The 22,258-nt window shown below is 41.9% G+C and overlaps 1 protein-coding gene across 1 annotated transcript; it reads left to right on the forward strand.

The window, feature by feature from the left end:
* LOC110434158 lies at window positions 10,059-12,309 on the forward strand. The gene is made up of 2 exons (XM_021457953.1): window positions 10,059-10,367; window positions 11,188-12,309. The coding sequence occupies exons 1-2, from the start codon at window positions 10,068-10,070 to the stop codon at window positions 11,269-11,271; spliced, it is 384 nt and encodes a 127-aa protein (XP_021313628.1). The 5' UTR covers window positions 10,059-10,067; the 3' UTR covers window positions 11,272-12,309.

Consider the following 22,258-nt stretch of genomic DNA (forward strand, 5'->3'; position numbering starts at 1 on the left):
TCGTACGTGTGTGCGCTATGCTTGCTTTTGGCAAAAAGAGTACATATAAATATATAATAATAAGTGTTAACTCATATACAAGTACACTCTAAAAAGCACCTAAACAATTAATAATTCCAAACTTTTAGCTATATGCATCTCCAGACTGGATCTACATTGATGTCGATCTTGGCATGCATCATGGCTGGCCGGTACTACCACATTTTTACCTAAAAAGAGAGCTCTAGCACATGACGGGTGCAAAGAATGCAGTATGGATATTCTACGTCTAATCCGGCCGGGCTCTGCAACAGTAGAAGAAATCGTTTTCTAATGAGTTCCAAGACGAAGGGAGAAGCTCTATAGTCGACAAACTTTCGTGTCAGATGCTTCAAAAAAATAACTTTCGTGTTAGATAGATGCATGCACTCGCGCGCGCGCATGACCCTCTCCACTATACGTACGAGCGATCGATTAGCTGGCTCTTATTTATACGAATGTTAACTGAAGTACATTGATTATGTGAGTATAATCACTATGCCAGAACGGACAGGCGGGACCTTGTGTTCACGTTCACCTAGCAATGAAGACACATATCACCGCCGAGCAATGTGTGAAGATATCAAATGGCTTCATGGAGTGATGGTGGAAGGATCATCAGGTGAAGACACAATCAAGATGAATTGGTGAATTCCACATGAATATGATCATGGAGATGGAAATGATGATGAGGAGAAATCGATGCTTGCGGGCATCACAATGAAGATGAAAGGGAAATGTACAAGGCAAAAGTACGCTTTTAGGACATTTCATTTCACCAGCGTAAGGTGTGTAGAGAAGTTCTTTGGACAGATTTAGAATAGATAGTCATGCTATACTATAAGAGGGACAAATGTATTTGCTAATCAGTTATATATCTTGTTCCACTAGGCAAGAACTATTTTGAGAGTGCATTTAGATTGAGCGACGCAGAAAGGATGCAAGTGGAAACCTTTATGTATTGTTTGAAAATGTAAACTTAGTTAGTGCTTAAGGTGTTGGTTGTCTTGTTAGACACCATTTGCAGTTAGCCATTTGAAAAATGATTAGTGGGGTGTTTTTACACCCACCGAAACTCTTCAATGAGGTGCACTAAAAAATTAGGGCGCGTTTGGTGTGAGCACGCCGCAACTCGACAGAGCATGCCACAACAAACGTTACCTGATGTTTGCTTCTTGACCTGACTTATGGTGAGCCGCACTTTTGCCTACATGGTGCTAGTTCATTTTGACGCTGCCAAATCTATAGCCGATCCTTATGCTCGATCATCAATCACCGAAATTAAAACTGAACTTTGTTGTTCAAGCATCGATAAATACCCTTTTTTAAGCAGTGAAAAAAGAGAGATCCGAACATAATAAGAATGTATAATTACACATGAAGCCACCTGGAGCGAGATTACTAATTACATAGCGGGTTTGCACTTGAGCATTATTGTTTAGTGGAAAGTGGAAGCCTGGAAGGTATCCTCAGGGAGGCGACCCGGCCAGGACACTGGAATGTCGTCACCAGCCTTCGGCCAGCTTGAAGAATCTATATACCGTACATTGAAGAATATACGCTACTAGGCAGGTACTGATCGAGAAAAGAACAGCTAGCGTACAGTACACCGCGCGATCATTTGTCCGATCTGGTATGTGCATGTGCCACGAGGCCTCATACATGCGCATGCAGTTCCAAAGTGATGGCGGAGTGCTCGCATATGCATGCATCATGCTGCTGGTAGCTAGCCTACATGCATGCAGTGGTATCTACTGTGTAAAAAAGCTCATCGCAGACGCGTCTAAAAGGTCATTACAGATGCAGGTCTCTAATAAGGTATATGTGATGACTGGAAATTCACAGACGTGTAAACACGCGTCTGTGATGAGTACATATATCACATACGTGCATAGACGAAACACATCTGTAATAACCCCTACCAAAGACAAGTACAAACAAAACAATCGCAGATGAGGAGGGAGTTGTGGCTTCGCCAGAAGAGGAGACTATGGTGGCACATGCAGAGGAGCAGGGTGGCGCCGCCGAAGTAGGAGGTGGGGTGGCGGCGGTTGGCAACTCCACGACTAGAGCCGAGAATAGAGGGCCGGGGACTGCGCGACTGGTGGGTGACTCACGTGGACTTAAGTTGTGAATTCCTTGGACTTGATCATTTTCTTTGGGTCCATGACCCTCCACTCTCAAACATGCACTTATCCTAACATAGACATGTCTTCAGAAACCGCGACTATGATATATGTCCTAGAAGTCTAGTATTTTTTAGAGCTAACACATTATAAACGAGTTTTCTCTAGACACATTTATAATCTCACAACACATACGCGGCTCACTATGGGATACCCATGCTTTGCCGAGGCAAAGGCCTAAAAACACTCGGCAAAAGACCACACGACAAAATTTTAGCCGGCAAAGCGGTCTTTGCCGAGTGCTATTTTTCGGGCACTCGGCAAAGGCTTTGCCGAGTGTCGACACTCGGCAAAGATAAAAACGAAAAAAAAAACAAAAAAAATTCCCGAAATAAAAGAGATATTTTTTTGCAGGAGGCCAACGCCCGCTAGCCAAGTTCTAGAATTTTTTGCGTCTTTGCGGCCCATGGGATTCAAACTCGTGACCTCTCGCTCACGTGTCTCCGCTCTTAACCACTGCGCCACACTATGACTTATGTTTATATTGCATTTCGGTTCCTTAAATATTATACCAAATTATGTGTAAATTGATTATTTGAGGTCCTAAATGATTTTAAATAAAAAAGTTGTCAACTACAGAGTTTCATAACTTTTTGGGATCTACAATTTTTATTTAGAGAGTTTCTCCATCCGAGGTCGTTTACAAATTTTAAACTTCAAATTTAAGAAATTCAAACGTAGTTTTTGCATGGCAAGATGATTCCAAAATAAAAAGTTGTCAACTACTCCCTCCGTCCCTGAAAGCTGCAATTTCTAAAGTTGTCTTAAGTCAATTTTTAAAACTTTGACCAAATTTATAGAAAAAAACACTAAGATTTATAGTACCAAATTAATACCATTAGATTTATCATTGAATATATTTTCATAAGATACTCATTTTATGTTATACGTATTGATGCTTTTTTCTATAAAGTTGGTCAAAGTTATTAAACAAGTTTGACTAGCACGGATTCTAGGAATTGAAGCTTTCAGGGACGGAGGGAGTACAAAGTTTCATAACTTTTTGAGATATACAAAGTTTATTTAGAGAGCTTTTCCATCCGAATGTTTTATTTATACTCGACAAAGAAGCATTTGCCGAGTGTTTTTCTTTGACACTCGGCAAAGAGATTCTTTGCCGAGTGCCCGAAAATAAACACTCGGCAAAGTATTTAACACTCGGCAAAGATGCTTATTCCGGTAGTGGCTTGATTTCAGGTCACTAGAACAGGTGTCTGCTATTTGTTTTTTTTTCTATTTAAGTATAGTTATACGCTAAAGCTAGATTTATTTAGGTTCAATCCGACAAGGTGGGTTGAGATGTTGTGCATATATATAGAAATTAGAAGAAATAATGACAACATGAACTAATAAGAAATAAAAAAAAGAACCTAAAAAGTAAAGTAGATCGAACTGGCGACTTGTACTTGAGTAACATGGATGCACGTACGCTGCCCATATATATGACCCTGTCCCTCGTCTCTTTCCTCCTAGTATATACTAGCTACTACTATAAAGACCGTTTTTTTAGTCAATCTAAACAGTTAAGCAGGTAACTGTCAGATCGAATCTCGATCTGCCACGAAGCTATTTTTTAGGCCGATCAAAGTACACTTCTTAGGAAAACTATTGCAGCTATGTCTGGCGTGATTAGCCGCCACTAACTCGTGTACGAACAAACGTGACCGACGGCTGGCGGCGCAGCCATGCATGCATCTCGCTTTATATTGGCGTATATTCTCTTAGCATGCAGCTGGAGGCACTCCAGTCCAGCGACAACATCAAGCCAGGCCACTGGCTTTTGTTTCGCCATTTTGCCTGCAGACTTTATTTGTCTGCTCCAAATTCATGACGGCACTAGCCCTAAGTACACTCTAAAAGCCAACAGAGGCAGCCGCCATTGCCTGGTATATTCTAACTAGCTTATAGCTAGCCTCAAATCGATCGCGCAGCTGGCAAACACAAGTGGTACGTGCTTGAGTCTTGAGGAGCTCATCAAGAAAACTTGTAAGTGAACAATACAGTAGTCCTCAATAATGCTAGCTGCCATGTGATCTTGCATTTGGTATGTGAAGTGGTGGGGAGAGGTAGGACTGCCTGTCATGTACTATATATATATTGTTAACTCCAACGGCTCTGGTCAGTGTAGGGAGAATCTCTAGCTATGAGATTCACCTTGACCCTCAACCTTAGGAAGATATTCCAACTAACTGTATCGCAAGATTCCTTTCACCACTGTTTGTTGAATATTATTTTTGGCCGTCTTTCATGTGCTACAATGTATAACTTTGCACCTTTCCAGCTTCATACTACACATCTTTACAACTACATGCATTAAGATATTAATTATATATGTGATAGTAACAAGGGACACCAAGGCATGCATTCCCCCTCCCCTGCCAAAATAAATTTCATGTTTTTTTCATAATATATATATATATATATAACTGCTGCTTACTATATATTTTATGTTTGAATTAGCTGTTATACATATATCATAGATGGATATGCTAGCATACATACATCTATATAAACCGTACTACGTTGCAAGCATATTCCTAAGGGACGGCGCATATTCTATTGATGACAACTTCAATTACCTATATATTGTTGCGGACTGCGGTACGGTCGGGGTTATCCCTGACGGCGGTAACGACAAACCGATCAAGGTATTATCGCATAGGTAGGAGTACGTCCGTACGTGACTGCATGCGATGCCGATCATGCACGTTCTCCAAAGAGTTTGCGGTGCGCACACACTTTTACGTCCCGTTTTGCCTTGCATGTGACAATGTGAAATATTCTCCTTGCTGCATGTTGATGTCTTTGTTTACACAAACTCGCTCTTCGAGGCAGCTAGCTACGGTGGTCTCTCATGCATACTCCTACTCACCATCGCTAGCTGCATGCAATCAAGGACAATGTAATGTGCATAAGCCAGTAGCTATCCAACATGCAGCATGTGTGCCGTTGACTGGACTGGGCTAGCATGTGATGATGTGAGCATTAGTACAGAGGTATACTGTACAAGCGGCTGGTAACCTATTTTTACTGGCGTTTTTCAGCACCGCCTGCGCTGGAGGCTAGTAGAAATGGGTCATTTCTACAGGCAGGTAACTAAGAACCGCCTGTAGAAATATGATTTTTAGTGGCGATTCCTTAGGACAACCGTATGTAGAAATGCATGATTTCTACAGGCGGTTTTGTATGAAAAACCGCCTGTGAAAATGCATGTTCACAGACGGTTGGTAGTTCTGACACTGTCCTTTTTATACTACATGCGCGTGATAATTACAACCGCCTGTGGTATAAAAAAGGGGCGTCAGCGTTGTACCTTTTTCTACTAGTGGAGTACAATTCATATACAAATACACCCATGTACTTAAACATTTTTACCTAAAAGAGAGGTAGTAGCTAGCCTAGCTATCACATACTTTTGTGTCTCTTCTCAAATAATTCTCTCTTAGGAGCCGTTTGGATCCTTTCATCGAATCTACTTAATGGTCTAGGCCATTTGTCTTGAAATCTGACATTCCAAAACTTTCTAAAATTCACATATAAATATATTCTAGATATAACTATATTGGCTTAATTAATCTATGCCTAAGTTATTATTACTAGAATAAATTTAGTTTCCAAGAATCCAAATAGGGTGTTAGTAAAATGCTAGCAGGAGAGCATATATGGTCGAAGGCGCAAAAAGCAGGAAATATTCAACGTCTAATTAAGGGAATTAAATTGGGTGGACCTTGGGTCCAAACGTCTTCTGTGTGCCCCATGGAGGATGAATGACACGTGATAGTGCATACATCACGCAGACACACCATGTCCAGGAGGCGAGGACAACATGCTACATGCAGGGACTCAATGCTACGGATTACGCTGAACGTGGAATTTGGTACTCCCTCCTATTTCCTAAAAAAATGTTGTTTTGAGGTTGTCTTAAGTTGAATGTTTTAAACTTTGACTACAAATAAATTCTTTTGAGTTGGGTTTGAAAATATAAAAGTGATGTAAGTATATTCATCTCGAAATATAGTTTCATAAAAGTATATATTGACTATATTTTATGAATATTTTATAGCAAAAAATTAATAATCAAAGTTATCTTTTGAAAACCATGTCACTGTCCAAAACGACAATCTTTAAGAAACCGGAGGGAGTACCTGTATAGGTGTCATTCATTATTCACCATGGAAGAGGCGTACCTAGCTAGGACGGAGGGGGGCGGGGGGCAATGGTCTGAAATTTTGATAAATAACCCTACTTCAACCATTGTAGTAATAAATATTTGAAAGGAAAGAAGTTCTTGAACCAAGCTTTACCTTCATCTGCCCCCCCCCTCCCCCTCTTTAGTTTTTCCTCTAGCTCCGCCTCTGGTGATGGTTTTGGGACCCGGGTACATTCAATTTAATTCCCTAATTTGACTCCTTTTTCTAGTGAGTTCCCAAGACGAAGGAGAGGGCAGGACACGCTCAACCTGCCGACAACAGATGCAAAAGCTCATGCACGTAGTAAGCAGGCATGCGCCTCTCCACCAGGTAAAGTTGAGCATGCAGCCCGCGGGCCAAAGGCACGGCCCAAAGCACGGTCATTTGGCCCGGCCCCAGCACGGCACGGCCCGATCCTAACTGGGCCCGGGCCGGCCCGAAGCACGTTGCGGGCCGTGCTTGGGCCGACCCCTCGGCCCGCTGCACGGCACGGCACGGCACGCTTTTAACAGCAGGCACGGTGTCGGCACGGTATAATGAAATTTGTGAAACTTGAAGTATCAGGTTCTATGACTTGTGAAACTTGTGACTTTTGGCAAGTAAAATATGATCTGAGAGTATATTGTGTTATGTGAATTGTGAAGTATTAATGTATGTGACTTGAATGTAATGTATTTATGCTTTGTTAAATTCTGTATTAAATTTGGTGTTTTTCATATATTGGGCCATGGGCCGGCCCGAAGCACTATTGGGCCTCGTGCCTTTCGGGCCGGCCCGGCACGAAAATCGGCCCACGGGCCGTGCCTGGACCGTCAGGCAGGCACGATGGGCTGTGCAGGCACGGCCCGGTGGCACGCGGGCCATACGGGCCCGTGCCCTTTCGGGCCGTGCCTAGCACGGGCCCGTGCCGGGCCGTGCCGGGCCGGCCCGTTGCTCATCTCTACCACCAGGCCTTGTTCTCCACTACGTGCGGTTTAGGTGGCTCGATTCAGTTACATGCACTACATGTACATCAGTATAGTATTCAGTTCTGTTGTTGTGGAGTGTTGGACAGTTGCTGTTTCCAGTGGATTAATTAAGCATGCATAGTGTGTACTATATGTCGGTACAGGACGGTTGGGACATAACTGCTTTCAGGTTTGTTCGTCTTTTACTTTTTTTTATATATAAAAAGTTGCCTTTCCTCTATCTCTGATATCTTTTTAATTAATTAATTTATCTTGTAAGAGTTATATATACGGCGCTGGCATTCAACTTTGAACTTTCTTTAGGAAATAGTATTATGTAATCAGACTAGCAAAACAAATGAACCATGTCGTCTGACCTATATGGACCCCCTCCAATGCAAGTCTCCAACAGGATGCATGGTTAATGTAGTTGAACCAGTGTTGTAATGTGATATATATGATCAGAATGGAAGACTAGTTTTCCCCCAGCTTGCAGAGTGTTGTTTGACTGCTCGCCGGTGGAGGAAGCAGGATTCCTAGCTTGTAAGGAAAGGTTACTATGGCTGACCCTGAGCAATGCTTTGGTGATCAACCAACAAATTCTGGAAAAACCGATTGCAGAGCCAGTGTATTAGGATGTTTTCACCTCAAAGGCATTACAGAGGCCCCTCATAAAACCGCTGCTGATTGCAGACATAGAGTCATAAATCAGGGAAGAGTTATAGATATGTTGGAGGAGTAAAGATTAAGAGTCCATAACTTTATATATGTATAGCTATGATGACCAAAGTCACAAAAGTTCCCTATCAGTACGAGGAACACGGTACGTGGAACGTGGTACGCTCCTTGAGAAAGGATTTTCCACTGTCACAATGAAACTAATCCACGTTCCCGGTATATATATGAACATATGATCCCGAGACGAGGAACGTGACACCATATCGTGTTCTTGGTGTCTGTGATGATGGGTTAAGTCGATTTGCCCAGAGTGTGAATAGGATGGTTGTGTGATTAGCGTACCCTCACGAATCGAGCACCTTGTGCTCGACCAAAGATTCTAATGCTACCTTGACATAATGAGAGAGACTCTTCCAAAAAAAGATTGTAATAAATATTCCAGGGGGCATAGGGGAAGCCTTTTTAACATGTGTGCATTTACACTACAAAAAGATTGTAATGTATATTCTAAATTTTGTTGTTCGTTTGTTTGAAAAGCCATGACTGCTGAATGGCTGACAGATTCGATAGATAAGTTCAAGCGAACAAGCTAGCTAGCCCTTTTTGCGTCTACTGCTGAATGACTGACAGATTCGGTAGATAAGTTCGCTCTGAGCAGCACCTCAATAACCGCACGATCAAAGAGTCTACTGCTGGTTATGGGTAATGGCAAGCTACAATGCAATGGCAAATGCAGGCAACTCCCATCGAATTTGTGAAGAGCTTAATTTCACATTTTTAATAATACAGATAAAGATGGTTGAAAGGAAACCTACAAATTCATAAAATCATAGGTATACCAAATTGTTATTACAACGGGTACGGTGTAATAACTAATAACAATCAGAAGTTACAACAAGATCGATGAAACGGGAACGAACAAACTAAACTACTTGTGGCTGCCTGTCGAATCTTCATCAGTCATCATTGAGTAGTAAGCAGCTTCCTCCCAATCCTGCTGTGGGTGAATGCATGGCCGATGCCGGGGCTGTGGCTTGGGTTGGTAGGCCGAACGTCCTCTGTCGCTCCGGGAACACCACCTTCTGCGGGAGTGATTGTGCCCTCCATCATCCCTGCTTTTGTGGCCGAAGCAGTGCTAGCTGACGACTGCACTGCTAGCAGGTATCTTCTAGGAGTACTTGCTAGTATCATAGTAGGAGTGCAATGAGCTGACATGACTTGACAGGTTAGAACTAGGACTACTACCATTACAGCAACTGTGCTCATATTATTGTATGATTTTTGGATGGCCATTGCTAGCTCGAAGGGGAAAGCTCTAGTAGTGATGAAACTAGCTGAAGGAAGATGGGTTACTTCAAGTTACCTTGCCTCTAGCTTAGCTTGGTCGATGGCTACAACCTCCTACGCTCGCTAGCTATTTATAGGCAAGCATGCACGGAGAGCATGTAGAGTTGTAGACTATTAAAGTTACACTACAGTCTGTTTTGCACATGACAGAGAATAAAACAATGATCAAGCATTTTGTTGTCCTTTTTTTTGGATGGGAGCATTTTGTAGTCCTGTAATGTAAGAAGGGTGTGGCACATTTTGTAGACCTTATTACAGTAAGTTTGTATGCTCCTTTTATTAGAGTGTCTTGTATAGTATCTAAAGATTTTTCAAATAGCTAGGTAGGGAAAATACTACCTCTAATGAAAACCATTGTTTTCCTAAACTACATGCTTTTAAACTTTTGAAACATTGAACACTTATCCCAATGTGCATTGTTGTGGCCTGAAAATAATACTAGAATTCAACATCAAAATTATGCATCTATCGTCATTGCAGTGTTATTTAAGATGACTTTTCAAGATTGTCTTCATTTATCTAAAATTTTCAGTAAATAATTAAGTGCTTGTATATTAATAGAGCTCTTTTACGGTGGTTGGGGGTACCTCTTGGTTCCTAAGTAAATTATTAGCTTTAATTAATTTCAAGGATGGAAGATTATTATGGTAATTGCGGCTCTCCCTCCCCCGCAACCAGCACCCACACGACCTGGAACCCACATGCGGACACGAGACCACCCGCCGCCTCGCCCTCGCCATCTCATGGCGCTGCCACCGCCGGTCGGCCGTCGCCATCGTGCAGCCTACAGTCGCCGTAGCCTAGCCGGCGCCGCCACTCTCATGCCCTCGCGTGGCTTCGCCACCGCTGTACGAGAGGCCGCGGAGGCCGTCGTCGGCCCTCTCTCAGCCTTGAGGGGTGCTTCAGGGCCGGATCCTCATCGTTCGCCACCGCCTCTATCGCCACTGAGCACGGCGGCAGGAGCTTCATGGCGACTGGGCCCTCCACCTCGTGCTATCGAGGTACTAGTCCTGATACCCGTGCCGCATCGAGTGCCGGTAGCTCTGGCACCGCGCTGGGGTCCTGGCATGAGTTTCAAATGCCCTCCCCCCTAGGTTATGAGATTGGAGAGCGTGATTTTGTGTAGCTATATGAACGGCGAAGCAGAAACTTGTCTTGCTTTTGGAGCTTTGAGAGCTGGTAGTACTGCTCTTGTTCGATTATATGATTATACTTGATATATGGATATCTTTTCTGTATGAATATTTTGTGTTGATAATTCATTTGTTCAACATCTCTAAGCACTACAAATCTATGTTAATAGTTATCTAATGAGCTGCTTTTTTTTTTTCTGAATTTCAATTACTTTGCTGTCTTCCAGTAGTGGACTCCTAGAGAAATGGGATTTTTTTTCAGGAGGGGGAAATGATGGTGAAAATGATTTTACTGGATGGACGTTGGTAGCTATAGGATGATTCTGCTAAATTTGTAGATGGTCCTTTAACATGTCAATGCTGGTCGAAACAGGCTTCTGTAAATAACTGAAAACTGTGTATATGTCAACTATGATGTATTGTTAAATTTCTATGTTGTGGTTGGTGCTCGCCTAGCTAGCGCATTAGAGTGCCTGCTTTTTTTAGCGATCCCCGAGGTGATCTCACATGGTTAGCTCTTGTGGCCTACGAAAATTGACAATTGTTTGAAAATTCTATTTCACCATATATAGTTGCAATTAGCAAGATAATTTTTATATGCATCTTGTTAGGTGTACCTTCTGTATTTCTGTGCTGCTGAAATAAACGAAATCAATACTATTGCTTATTCAGTTGTCTTTTGTTTTAGGGCAGAAGCCAAGATACTAATAAATTTGTAGCTTGTTGGGTTGGACAGCTGCTTGTAAAAGCAGCAGTTGTTGGCTATGCATGAGCACAGTGAGTCTGGGAGAGAAAGAGCATCTGCAGCCACTGCAAGAATCTACTACCGAACAGCCTAGAATGTGGCAATGCCAATCTGAAAAATGTTAGCTACCAAAACGGCTTGTTAAGTGTACCTTGCATGGCTTAGCAGAAATCAGCCTAAAATGTGACAGATTAGCAACTTGTGATTGTTCTGCTCGTGGAAATTTATCATTTTTATAGGTAGATATATTTCAGTTCGCATTGCTAGAGCTAGGAGGGTCTAATTTGTTATGTGGAATTTTAATTTGTTTAATGTTGCTAATGGATACAAGAGGAAATGCCAGATCTTGAGTCATTGTTGGAGTACAATGAAATTGTTAGGAAGATATTTGGTACGAAGAAGAAGGATTTTAGTTCTATAACAATTATGGTTTTGAGAAAGGATATAGCGTGAGGAGAAGTTATTGTGAGTGGGACAATGGCCATAATGAGATGACCCTTTGGAAGTTCGTTTGCAGAGGGCGATTAAGAAGCAAAAGCCGCAGAATATTAGCCGTGTTAGATATCTTGCTAAATTTTTTATTGCTCAAGATCAGATTATAGATAGGGCAATGGTATGTGAAGGATTTCATCGATGAACACAACCATCCTTACATTCCTGGGATCCGCAAACACAAGATAATTGATGTTTTGGAAATACAGTATGGCGGGTATGATAAGGTTGGGTGTACAACAAGGGACTTGTATTATTTTTGCCGTCGCTATAAGGCGAAGACAATTGCTGCCAATGACGCTCAAACAATCATCAGTTACTTGAGGGAACTTCAACGCAGAGATCCTGATTTATTTTTCAAGTACATGGTTGATGGCGAAGAACAGCTGAAGGGCCTATTCTGGGGTGATAGCCAATGTTTGCTTGATTATGAAGCTTTCGGTGATGTTGTTGTATTTGATAGCACCTACAAAACTAATCGACACAACCTACCTCTTGTTCCTTTTGTTGGGGCCAATCACCATCCAAGCACAGCTATTTTTGGATGTGAAATTATTTCTCATGAGAATATTGAGTCATATGTGTAGATGTTAAGTATATTTTCTGAGACCATGATTTAGAAGCATCCGGTCTCTCCGTATCACTAATGGAGACCTTGCTATATAGAGAGCAATCAGGTTGGTGTGGCCGAATTCAACATATAAGCTCTGCATATGGCATATTGAGCAGAACATTGTGCGTAATCTTAAAGATGATGTTGTCAAGGATGAACTCAGGAATGTCCTTTGTGATTGTTGGTCCATAGATGAGTTTTCTTTTATGATGTGACGGGTAAAAAGTTTTTGGGTGGAAAACTAAACAAGGCCTTATTTAGTCGCCACGAAGGTCTTGTTCGGTTCTAAAATTTTTTTAAGATTCTCCATCACATCAAATCTTTGACGCATATATAGAGTATTAAATATAGATAAAAAATAATTAATTATACAGTTTACCTGTAATTTATGAGACAAATCTTATAAGCCTAATTAATTCATAGTTATATGATAATTGTCAAATATAAATAAAATTACTATATTATTCAAACCTAAAAATTTTCACGAACTAAACAAAACCTAAGTTGTGTACGAACAATCGATCTGACAAACGGCAGCTAGCGCAGCCATGCATCTCGCTTTATATATATTCTCTTAGGCCTTCTTTAGTTCACCCCGAAATCCAAAAAGTTTTCAAGATTCTCTGTCACATCAAATCTTACGACACATGCATGAAGCATTAAATATAGACGAAAACAAAAACTAATCACACAGTTTGACTGTAAATCGCGAGACGAATCTTTTGACCATAGTTAGTCTATGATTGGATAATATTTAATACAAACAAACGAAAGTGCTACAGTGTGGAAAGCCGAAATTTTTTCGGAACTAAACAAGGCCTTAGCATGCAGGTGGAGGCACTCCACTCCAACGACAACATCAAGCCAGGCCACCGGCTTTAGGCCCAAAAAAAATAAAAAGTTTTTAAGATTATTCGTCACATCGAATCTTGCAACATATGCATGAAGCACTAAATATAGATAAAAACAAAAATTAATTGAACAGTTTACCTATAAATCGCGAGACAAATCTTTTGACCTTAATTAGTTTATAATTAGACAATATTTACGACAAATAAACGAAAATGCTACGGTATCAAAATCAAAAACTTTTCACAACTATAAGGTCTTAGTGTGCAGACCTTTGTCTGCTCCAAACTAATGACGGCCCTAGCTAGCCCTAAGCATACTCTAAAGGCCACCGGAGGCAGCCGCCCTTGCTTTTTATATTCTATAGCTAGCTAGCCTCAAATCGTGCAACTCGCAACCACAAAAGTGTTGTACTTGAGGGGCTCAAGAAAACTTGCAAGTGAACAATAGTGCTCAATGCTAGCTCCAAGCTGCCATGTCATCTTGCTTTTGGTATACGAAGTGGACGTAAAGAAAGTACGAAGTGCGCGTATGTGATGTACTGTATACTATATATATTATTATTAACTCCAATGGCTCTGGGCCAGTGTATGGAGAATCTGAATCTAGCATAGGAGAGATTCACCTTGACCCTGCACCTTAGGAAGAGATTCCAACTGTATCACAAGATTCTTTTCACCACTGTTCGTTGAATATTAATTTTGCAACTTTCCAGCTACATACACATCTTTACAACTATACTATGCATTAAGATATTATGTGACATTAGTGACAACAAGGGATACCAGGCATGCACCCCTGCTGCCAAAATAATAAAACTTCATGTTTTTTTTATGTTTTTACTGATCTGATTGCCTACTAATTTATTATGTTTTGAGTTTGAATTAGCTGTTATATGTCATAGTTGCGTATGATGCTAGCATATATAGGAGTAGTTATCAGTTAACGGTGTAGTACCATAGTTGATTGTCACTTCTAGACAAAACTGTGGCCTTTCTATTCTTCGCCATTGGTTTATAACTCATTAATAAAAACAACTCCATCAACCCATACTCATAGCATAGTCTAGCATTTTATAAGAGACATAACTATTTGATGAAAAGAGACACGAAAATATTAGAAGTTCATGGATAAATTTAGAACCTTTAAGAGGAGTTTGGATCGAAGTTGTAATTATTAGTGTTAGGAAAGGATTCAAAATAGGGGGGGTTGTTTGGCTGCGGCTGCTGCGGCTTATTCTCCTCTCACGTTATTGTAGCAGCTTCAACCGAAGAACCACAAGATCAATATGTATCATCATCATTAGTTTTGTGAATATAATGCAAGCCTTCAAACTAATAACGATGGCTATCATCATGCTGCACTCACAAAATTGATTGGCCGCTTTACCGTGTTTGTGACATTCATATGCCGCTCAGTTAGTGTAGTACTAATTAACGAAAATACACCCATATTTTAAGAACAAAATAGGATGCATAAAAGACTCATATGTGCCCCAGGAATAGTCGCACACATAAGTAGACAAATCTCAAATGTACCATTGCAGTGTTTATTACATAGCGGAAATATATATTGAATCACATAGTCTCATACAAAAATGATAGCATAAAGTAAACAACGCTCTCGACGGAAGCTCCACACAGGGACACTGTTGACTGGTTGACTCCAAACCTAGTACTCATTACGGTAATCCTCATTCCAGTCATCTTCAATATCATATCCTGAGGTGTTGGGAAATTGCAAGAGTGAGCACATATCGTACTCAACAAGTGTAACCAGGGGTTCATGAGGCTCAAATAGCTGACACGGGTTTGACTGCATTTAGCTTTTAATAGTGGATAGCATGTTCATAATTAAATAGCAATTGTCAAGGTAGCATAAATAATCAATTAATCCCATGATCAAATGTAAGCATAATTAACTCATAGCATAAACAATAATCAAATGAACATAATAACATAACAAGCTCATCATCTTAAAGTAGATGTCCCCAAGGCCGCTCCTGACCGTGAGCTCGGCTAGTATACCAGTTTTACACTCTGCAGAGGTTGTACATCTTTACCCATGAGTCATGATTTACCCTTTCGCCCGAGGTAGCTAATCTCTTAACCCCCTTCCCCGGGAGGTCGGCAGGGATCACTATGAAGCCTTTCAAAAGTTCGTCTAACATGTTAGGGCCGCCAGGTTTCCTTTGCGCGCAGATATAGAGCCCCCCTTCCGATGGCACAATGACTCGCAGCCTATACTCATACAGACAGAGGCCACACTATACCCAAAACGGTTCAGCCCCTCCGCCCTTTCGGGTAACCGCTAACAAGCTAGAAAAGGGCTTCATACTGAGCTAAAGCCAGAGCCATAATAGCCCTCATGGTTGCACTGTTATCCCGGGTGATCACGTACAGACAAGATCTCATACAGTTATTTGTCATTCTTTTATGTTCATTGCATAGCTATTAATCATCTTACAAGATCATGGATTATATCAAGCACTAGCACATCTACACCAAATGCATATCAAGTAGGTAGCAAGGAATACAGGTAACAATCATCTATGATTTTGCTAAGGTCGACAAGGTGATAACATGCATATGATATATATGTGTACTTAAGTGAATAGGTAACAAGGATGATCCCCAGTTATACTTGCCTTGCTCAAAGCTCTCCTGAGCTTGCTGGTCTTCAAAAGCTTGATCTTGATCACCAACGTACGGCTCACCGTCTAATTCCCAATCATCAATCAACAACACGCAATCCAATGTAGACAATCATACACGAAGCGAACAAGATATAATTAGAACAATACACCAAACAGTGGTAAAACAAATATAAAAGTTTATCAAAATATTCTACGCAGCGCTACGATCACACAAACGTAAAGTTTACGAAAATCGGAATTAAAACGTGAAAGATATGAATTTTCTAAGATTTCCTATAGAGAAATAATTAATTAAATGCTACTGCAGAATTAAAAAGTTTCAAAACAGTAAACTAATATTTCTAACATGTAGAGATCGTGAATACGAAGCTAACGCAATTTGAATGGACAAAAACGGAGTTAATATAAACATTTTATGAGCAAATTAAACCCAGTGGCAAAGCTGTAATTTTCAGAAAACGCCATTTGAACTCAGCCAGCCGATTACGTCTTCTGAGCCGAGAAAGCGTACTTTGGATATTACGTAATGGACGGCGGGTTCAAAACTTCCAAAGTGCGGGGGCTCTTTAACAAAAATGGCGCTGAAAGGGTAACTTTCTTTCCGGGCCGTTGGATCGAGATCGAGCGGCTTGGATTAGATCTGGGGAAAGGAGGGATGTCCCTCAGCTGGCCGGCCACCGGAACAGGGCTCCCGCGGCGGCGCCATAGAAGCACCTCGCCGGAGCTTGCGGTCCCGACAAATCCGGGCACTAGAAAAAAAATGGGATGCACCGAGCGGAGGAGAAACTTACTACGAGCTCACCTAGTGGGAAATCTCTGGCCGAGAGCAAGCGGAGAAGCGTGACTACGTGCGGCGGCGGAATTCTCCTCGGCGAGATCCAAACTCCGAAGAACGCGACGGCTAGGGCTCGGATAGAACTCCGTGGGTGCGAAAGGGGTCCCTCGGGGTGCTTAGGAACTTTATAGAGGTTTGATTCTTCGAAAAAGGCAAGGGATCGCGGGATTACGGTCTTGGCTCGGGAAGGAAGCTTCCCCTGCTCGCGTCACGGCTGGGAAGAAGAAGGAAAGGTGAGAGAGGAGGCTGACGCGTGGGGCCAAGCTGTCGGCGGAAGGAAGAAGGAGGGAGTGCGCGCGGGCCGGCCTGGCCGCCTGGTGGGCCGCGCTAGCGGGCCAGGGTGGGGGAGTAAGCAGGCCAGAGAGAGACTGGGCCGAGGGGTGAGAGGGGGGGAAGTTCGGCTGGGGTTTCTTTTTTTTTTTCTTTTCTGTTTTCTTTTTCCAAGACAAATTCCAAAAAGGCTTTTTGAATAGAATTTGAGAGCAACTAAATTTCAACAAATATCAGCAGCACAAAATAAATGCTATTCTCAGCATGAATGCAAAAGCATGTTGCTGGTCTTATGATGAATTTTTATTCTCCACAAAATATTTGATTTGCTAAATTCAATGCCCATAAAAATATTTAAATAAATCCAATTAAATCCTATTAATTGAAATTCAAATTTCGGGTGTTACAAACTCTACCCCCCTTAAAAGAATCTCGTCCTCGAGATTGAGCAGAACTTACTCAAATAAATATGAATATGATTTTCTCAGGTCATCCTCTCTTTCCCAAGTTGCCTCTGCTTCCGAATGCCGATTCCACTGTACTTTGCACATTCTGACGACCCGACTTCTGGTGACTCTCTCAGCTGTCTCCAATATTTTGACCGGATATTCCTCATAGGTGAGGTCACCTTTAACGGAAAGTTCTTCCAATGGTAGTTGCTCCTCCAGTACACGCAAACACTTCTTAAGTTGTGACACATGGAACACATCGTGCACACCAGATAAACTTTCCGGCAATTCTAACCGATATGCTACTTCTCCACGCCTTTCTAAAACTTTAAACGGACCAACATACCTTGGAGCTAGCTTTCCCTTCATATTAAACCTCTTCACACTCCGCATAGGTGACACTTTCAGATAGACATAATCACCCACTTCAAAAGCCAACTCTCTCCTACGCGTATCTGCATAGCTTTTCTGACGAGATTGAGCAATTCTCAAGTTATCCCGAATAGTCCGCACTTGTTGTTCTGCATGTCTAAGCACATCTGTCCCAAACACCTGAGTTTCTCCCGTCTGATTCCAAAACAAAGGTGTCCTACACTTCCGACCATATAGGGCCTCGAACGGTGCCATCTTAAGACTTTGCTGATAGCTGTTGTTGTAGGAGAATTCTGCATATGGCAAACTCTTGTCCCAACTAGCCCCATACTGCAAAGCACAAGCTCTCAACATATCCTCCAATATCTGATTGATCCTCTCAGTCTGTCCATCTGTCTGTGGATGATATGCTGTGCTGAAATTCAGCTTGGTTCCCAATGACTCGTGCACTGCTTTCCAAAAGTGAGATGTGAATTGAGTACCCCTATCTGACACAATCTTCTTAGGTACCCCATGCAAACAAACAATTCTCTCCATATACAGCTCAGCTAGGCGTTCTCCAGTGTACTTAGTTTTAACAGGTATGAAATGAGCCACTTTAGTCAAACGATCTACTATCACCCATATTGAGTCATACCCTCTCTGTGTTCGTGGTAAACCCACTATGAAATCCATACCCACTTCTTCCCACTTCCATTCCGGAATCTTCATTGGTTGCAACAGTCCAGCTGGCCTCTGATGTTCAGCTTTCACTCGCTGACAAGTATCACACACAGCAACATACTCAGCTACATCTCTCTTTAAACCATACCACCAGTACTTCTGTTTCAGATCTAGATACATCTTAGTGCTACCAGGATGAATGGAATATGCTGACTCATGAGCCTCTCTCAGAATCATATCTCGTATAGCCTTCACTTCCGGAACACATATCCTTTTTCCAAACCACAATACACCATTGTCATCTATTCTGAATCCTGGTGCTTTGCCTAGTACCACATTCTGTGCTATCTCCTTTAGTTTCTCATCTTCCAACTGTCCTTTCAATATCTCTTCCTCTAGGGTAGGAGTGATCTCAATCTCCGTAGCATTTACTACCATTCCCAAGTTCAAATATGCAAATTCAGCACACAACTCCTCAGATTCAGGTGTCGCCTGAAGCTCATTAGCATACTTCTTTCTGCTAAGTGCATCAGCTACGACGTTCGCCTTCCCAGGATGATAATGCACTTCCAAATCATAATCCTTTATCAGTTCCAACCATCTTCGTTGCCTCAAATTCAGATCTGTCTGAGTGAAGATGTACTTCAAACTCTTATGATCAGTGTATATGTCACTCTTATGCCCAATCAAATAGTGTCTCCAAATCTTCAATGCATGAACCACAGCTGCTAACTCCAAATCATGAGTAGGATAATTCAGTTCATGTTTCCTCAACTGTCTAGATGCATAAGCAACAACTCTACCTTCTTGCATAAGAACACAACCCAAACCCAGACGGGAAGCATCACAATAGATAGAGAAACTCTTACTCAGATCTGGCAAAACCAACACAGGTGCAGTAGTCAATCTCTTCTTGAACTCCTCAAAACTAGCTTGACACTTGTCAGACCACACAAACTTAGCATTCTTCTCTAATAGAGCAGTCATAGGCTTTGCAAGTTTTGAGAACCCTTCAATGAATCTACGATAGTAACCAGCTAGACCAAGAAAACTGCGAATTTCACTTACATCGGTAGGTGGTTTCCAATTCAACACATCTTTCACCTTACTAGGATCCACTGCAATACCACCATTTGAGACAACATGACCAAGAAAAGAAACTTCCTCCAACCAAAACTCACACTTACTACGCTTAGCATACAACTTATGTTCTCTAAGTTTTTGTAAGACCAATCTCAGATGTTCAGCATGTTCTTCCTTGGTTTTAGAGAATACCAGAATATCATCAATAAAGACCACCACAAACTTATCAAGATACTCCATGAACACTTTATTCATCATGTACATAAAGTAAGCTGGTGCATTGGTCAAACCAAAAGACATAACTGTATACTCATATAACCCATACCTTGTTGTGAAAGCTGTCTTTGGTATATCTGAATTCCGAATCTTCAATTGATGATAACCAGAACGCAAATCAATCTTAGAGAACACACAAGCACCTCTTAGCTGATCAAATAAGTCATCAATCCTAGGCAATGGATATTTATTCTTGATAGTGACCTCATTAAGTGACCGATAATCAACACACATCCTCTGACTACCATCCTTCTTATCAACAAAGATAACCGGTGCACCCCATGGTGATGAACTAGGACGAATGAACCCTTTATCTTGCAATTCCTTAATTTGTTTCTTAAGTTCTTCTAGTTCTTTAACCCCCATTCTATATGGTCTTTTAGCTATGGGTGCAGTACCAGGTAGTAATTCAATAATAAATTCAATGTCTCGGTCAGGTGGCATACCTGGCAGTTCATCTGGAAAGACATCCGGAAACTCATCCACTACCAGATTCGGAGGATCAACATCATCAGTCAGTTGGTTCACTTTAGCTGTGAGTGGTGCTTGCATTGTTACATCAACACTGATTCTTTCTCCCTTTGGTGTTGTCAGAGCCACTACTCTCTCTTTGCAATTAATATTTGTCGCATGTTGCTTCATCCAATCCAAACCCAAGATCACATCTATGCCTGAGGTGCTCATAACCATGGGACTGATAGGAAAATCTACCCCCCTTAAAGAAAGACTTGCTGAGGGGCAACGTAAAGAAACTGGTATAGTCCCACCCGGTGAATTAACTAGCATAGGTGTTTTCATTGCAACTAGTGGAAGGCTATGAACTCTAACAAATGCTTGTGATATAAAAGTATGCGAAGCTCCAGAATCAAATAAAACGGTAGCAGGGATAGAGTTGATGCTGAACGTACCCATCATAATCTCTGGTCCCTCCTGAACCGTCTCCGTAGCCACATTGTTCACTGTTACTGCATAAGCAGTAGACTTCTGGTTGTTCTGCTTGTTAAACTTCTCAGGACAATCGTATGACATATGCCCTTCCTTTCCGCACTGGAAACACCTCGTAGGAGTGTTGGAAGCACTTCTTTTCATGGGGGTAGCACCTGAATTCCCGGTGCGAGGTGTTTGCTGACTAAACTGCTGCTGTCGGGGGTTACGTTGCTGGAATGGAGGACGTTGGTTCCCACTCTGCGACTGATTCTGGAAACGCGGGGGTTGCTGGTTACGGTTCCACTGACTAACTGGTCCCTGGAACCTCTGCTGATGGCCTTGATGAGAACTGAATCGCTGGCGGTTGTTGCTCCCAGATCCTTGTGCCAGCATCCTTCTCTTCTTATCCTGACCCTTCCGCATATTATCAAGCACGATGGCACGATTCACAAGAGCTTGAAAGGTAGGGTAAGTGTTTCCTGCCAACTGCAACCTGAGTTCATAGTACAAGCCCTTCATGAATAGACGCTGCTTATCAGCATCTTCCCTGACATCATTCGGAGCATAGCGAGCCAACTGTTCAAAGGTGTCATGATATTCTGCCACAGTCATGGAGCCCATCCTGAGTGATCTGAATTCTTCTTGTTTGAGCTCCATCACTCCTTCATTTATATGTCGAGCTCTGAAGTCCCTACAGAATTCCAGCCATGTGACAGGAGAAGCATTGTTGGGGCGAGCAGCTTGATACGACTCCCACCATGTCTGAGCTGCACCTTGAAGCTGTCCAGAAGCATACAACACCTTCTCCAAGTCATTGCACTGTGCTATGTTTAGCTGCCTCTCCACCGCACGTAACCAATCATCTGCCTCCATGGGATCAGCTGAGTGTGTAAATACCGGAGGTCTTCCCTTCATAAACTCTCCACGCTTGTCCCTCACATGAACAGGTGGTGGTGTTGGTGGAGGTTGTTGCTGCAGGTGCTGCATGAAAACGTGCATCATCTGATTTTGGGTTTGCATGAGTTCCTCCACGGTGATTGGGGCATTGCCACCATTGCCATTGTCATTGCCATTGCCACGGCCTCTGCCTCTGCCTCTTCCTCTTGCTGCCATCTGCATTCCAAGGTATATAAACACATCTTAGTAATGCCCAACATGACAATTACAAGAGTTAACCGAATCTGAAATTTTCTGGGTAACATCCAACGTCAGCAGGTCAGAAAATCAGTAATATCTCGAGTTCCAGAATTCAAAAGGATACATACTGTACACCGTTGGAAAGATAAAGAAATTGTCTACAACTTTCATTTTGATCATATTTCCAGATTCCAACGTGAGATTAACCAAAAACTGGGTACAACCGAAACTGTTCCAGAATTCCAGACTGCGCAGAAACCTCAACTTTAAACAGTCATAACTCACAGCTCATAATAGATAATTTGGTCATTCTTGCGGCATTGGAAAGATATGAAAGTCTACTTATTCCCAGAAAAATTTGATGGACATTGCACGAACAGAATTTGATTTAT

Source organism: Sorghum bicolor, chromosome 1 (assembly GCF_000003195.3).
Source record: "Sorghum bicolor cultivar BTx623 chromosome 1, Sorghum_bicolor_NCBIv3, whole genome shotgun sequence".
In the NCBI taxonomy this organism is placed as follows: domain Eukaryota; kingdom Viridiplantae; phylum Streptophyta; class Magnoliopsida; order Poales; family Poaceae; genus Sorghum; species Sorghum bicolor.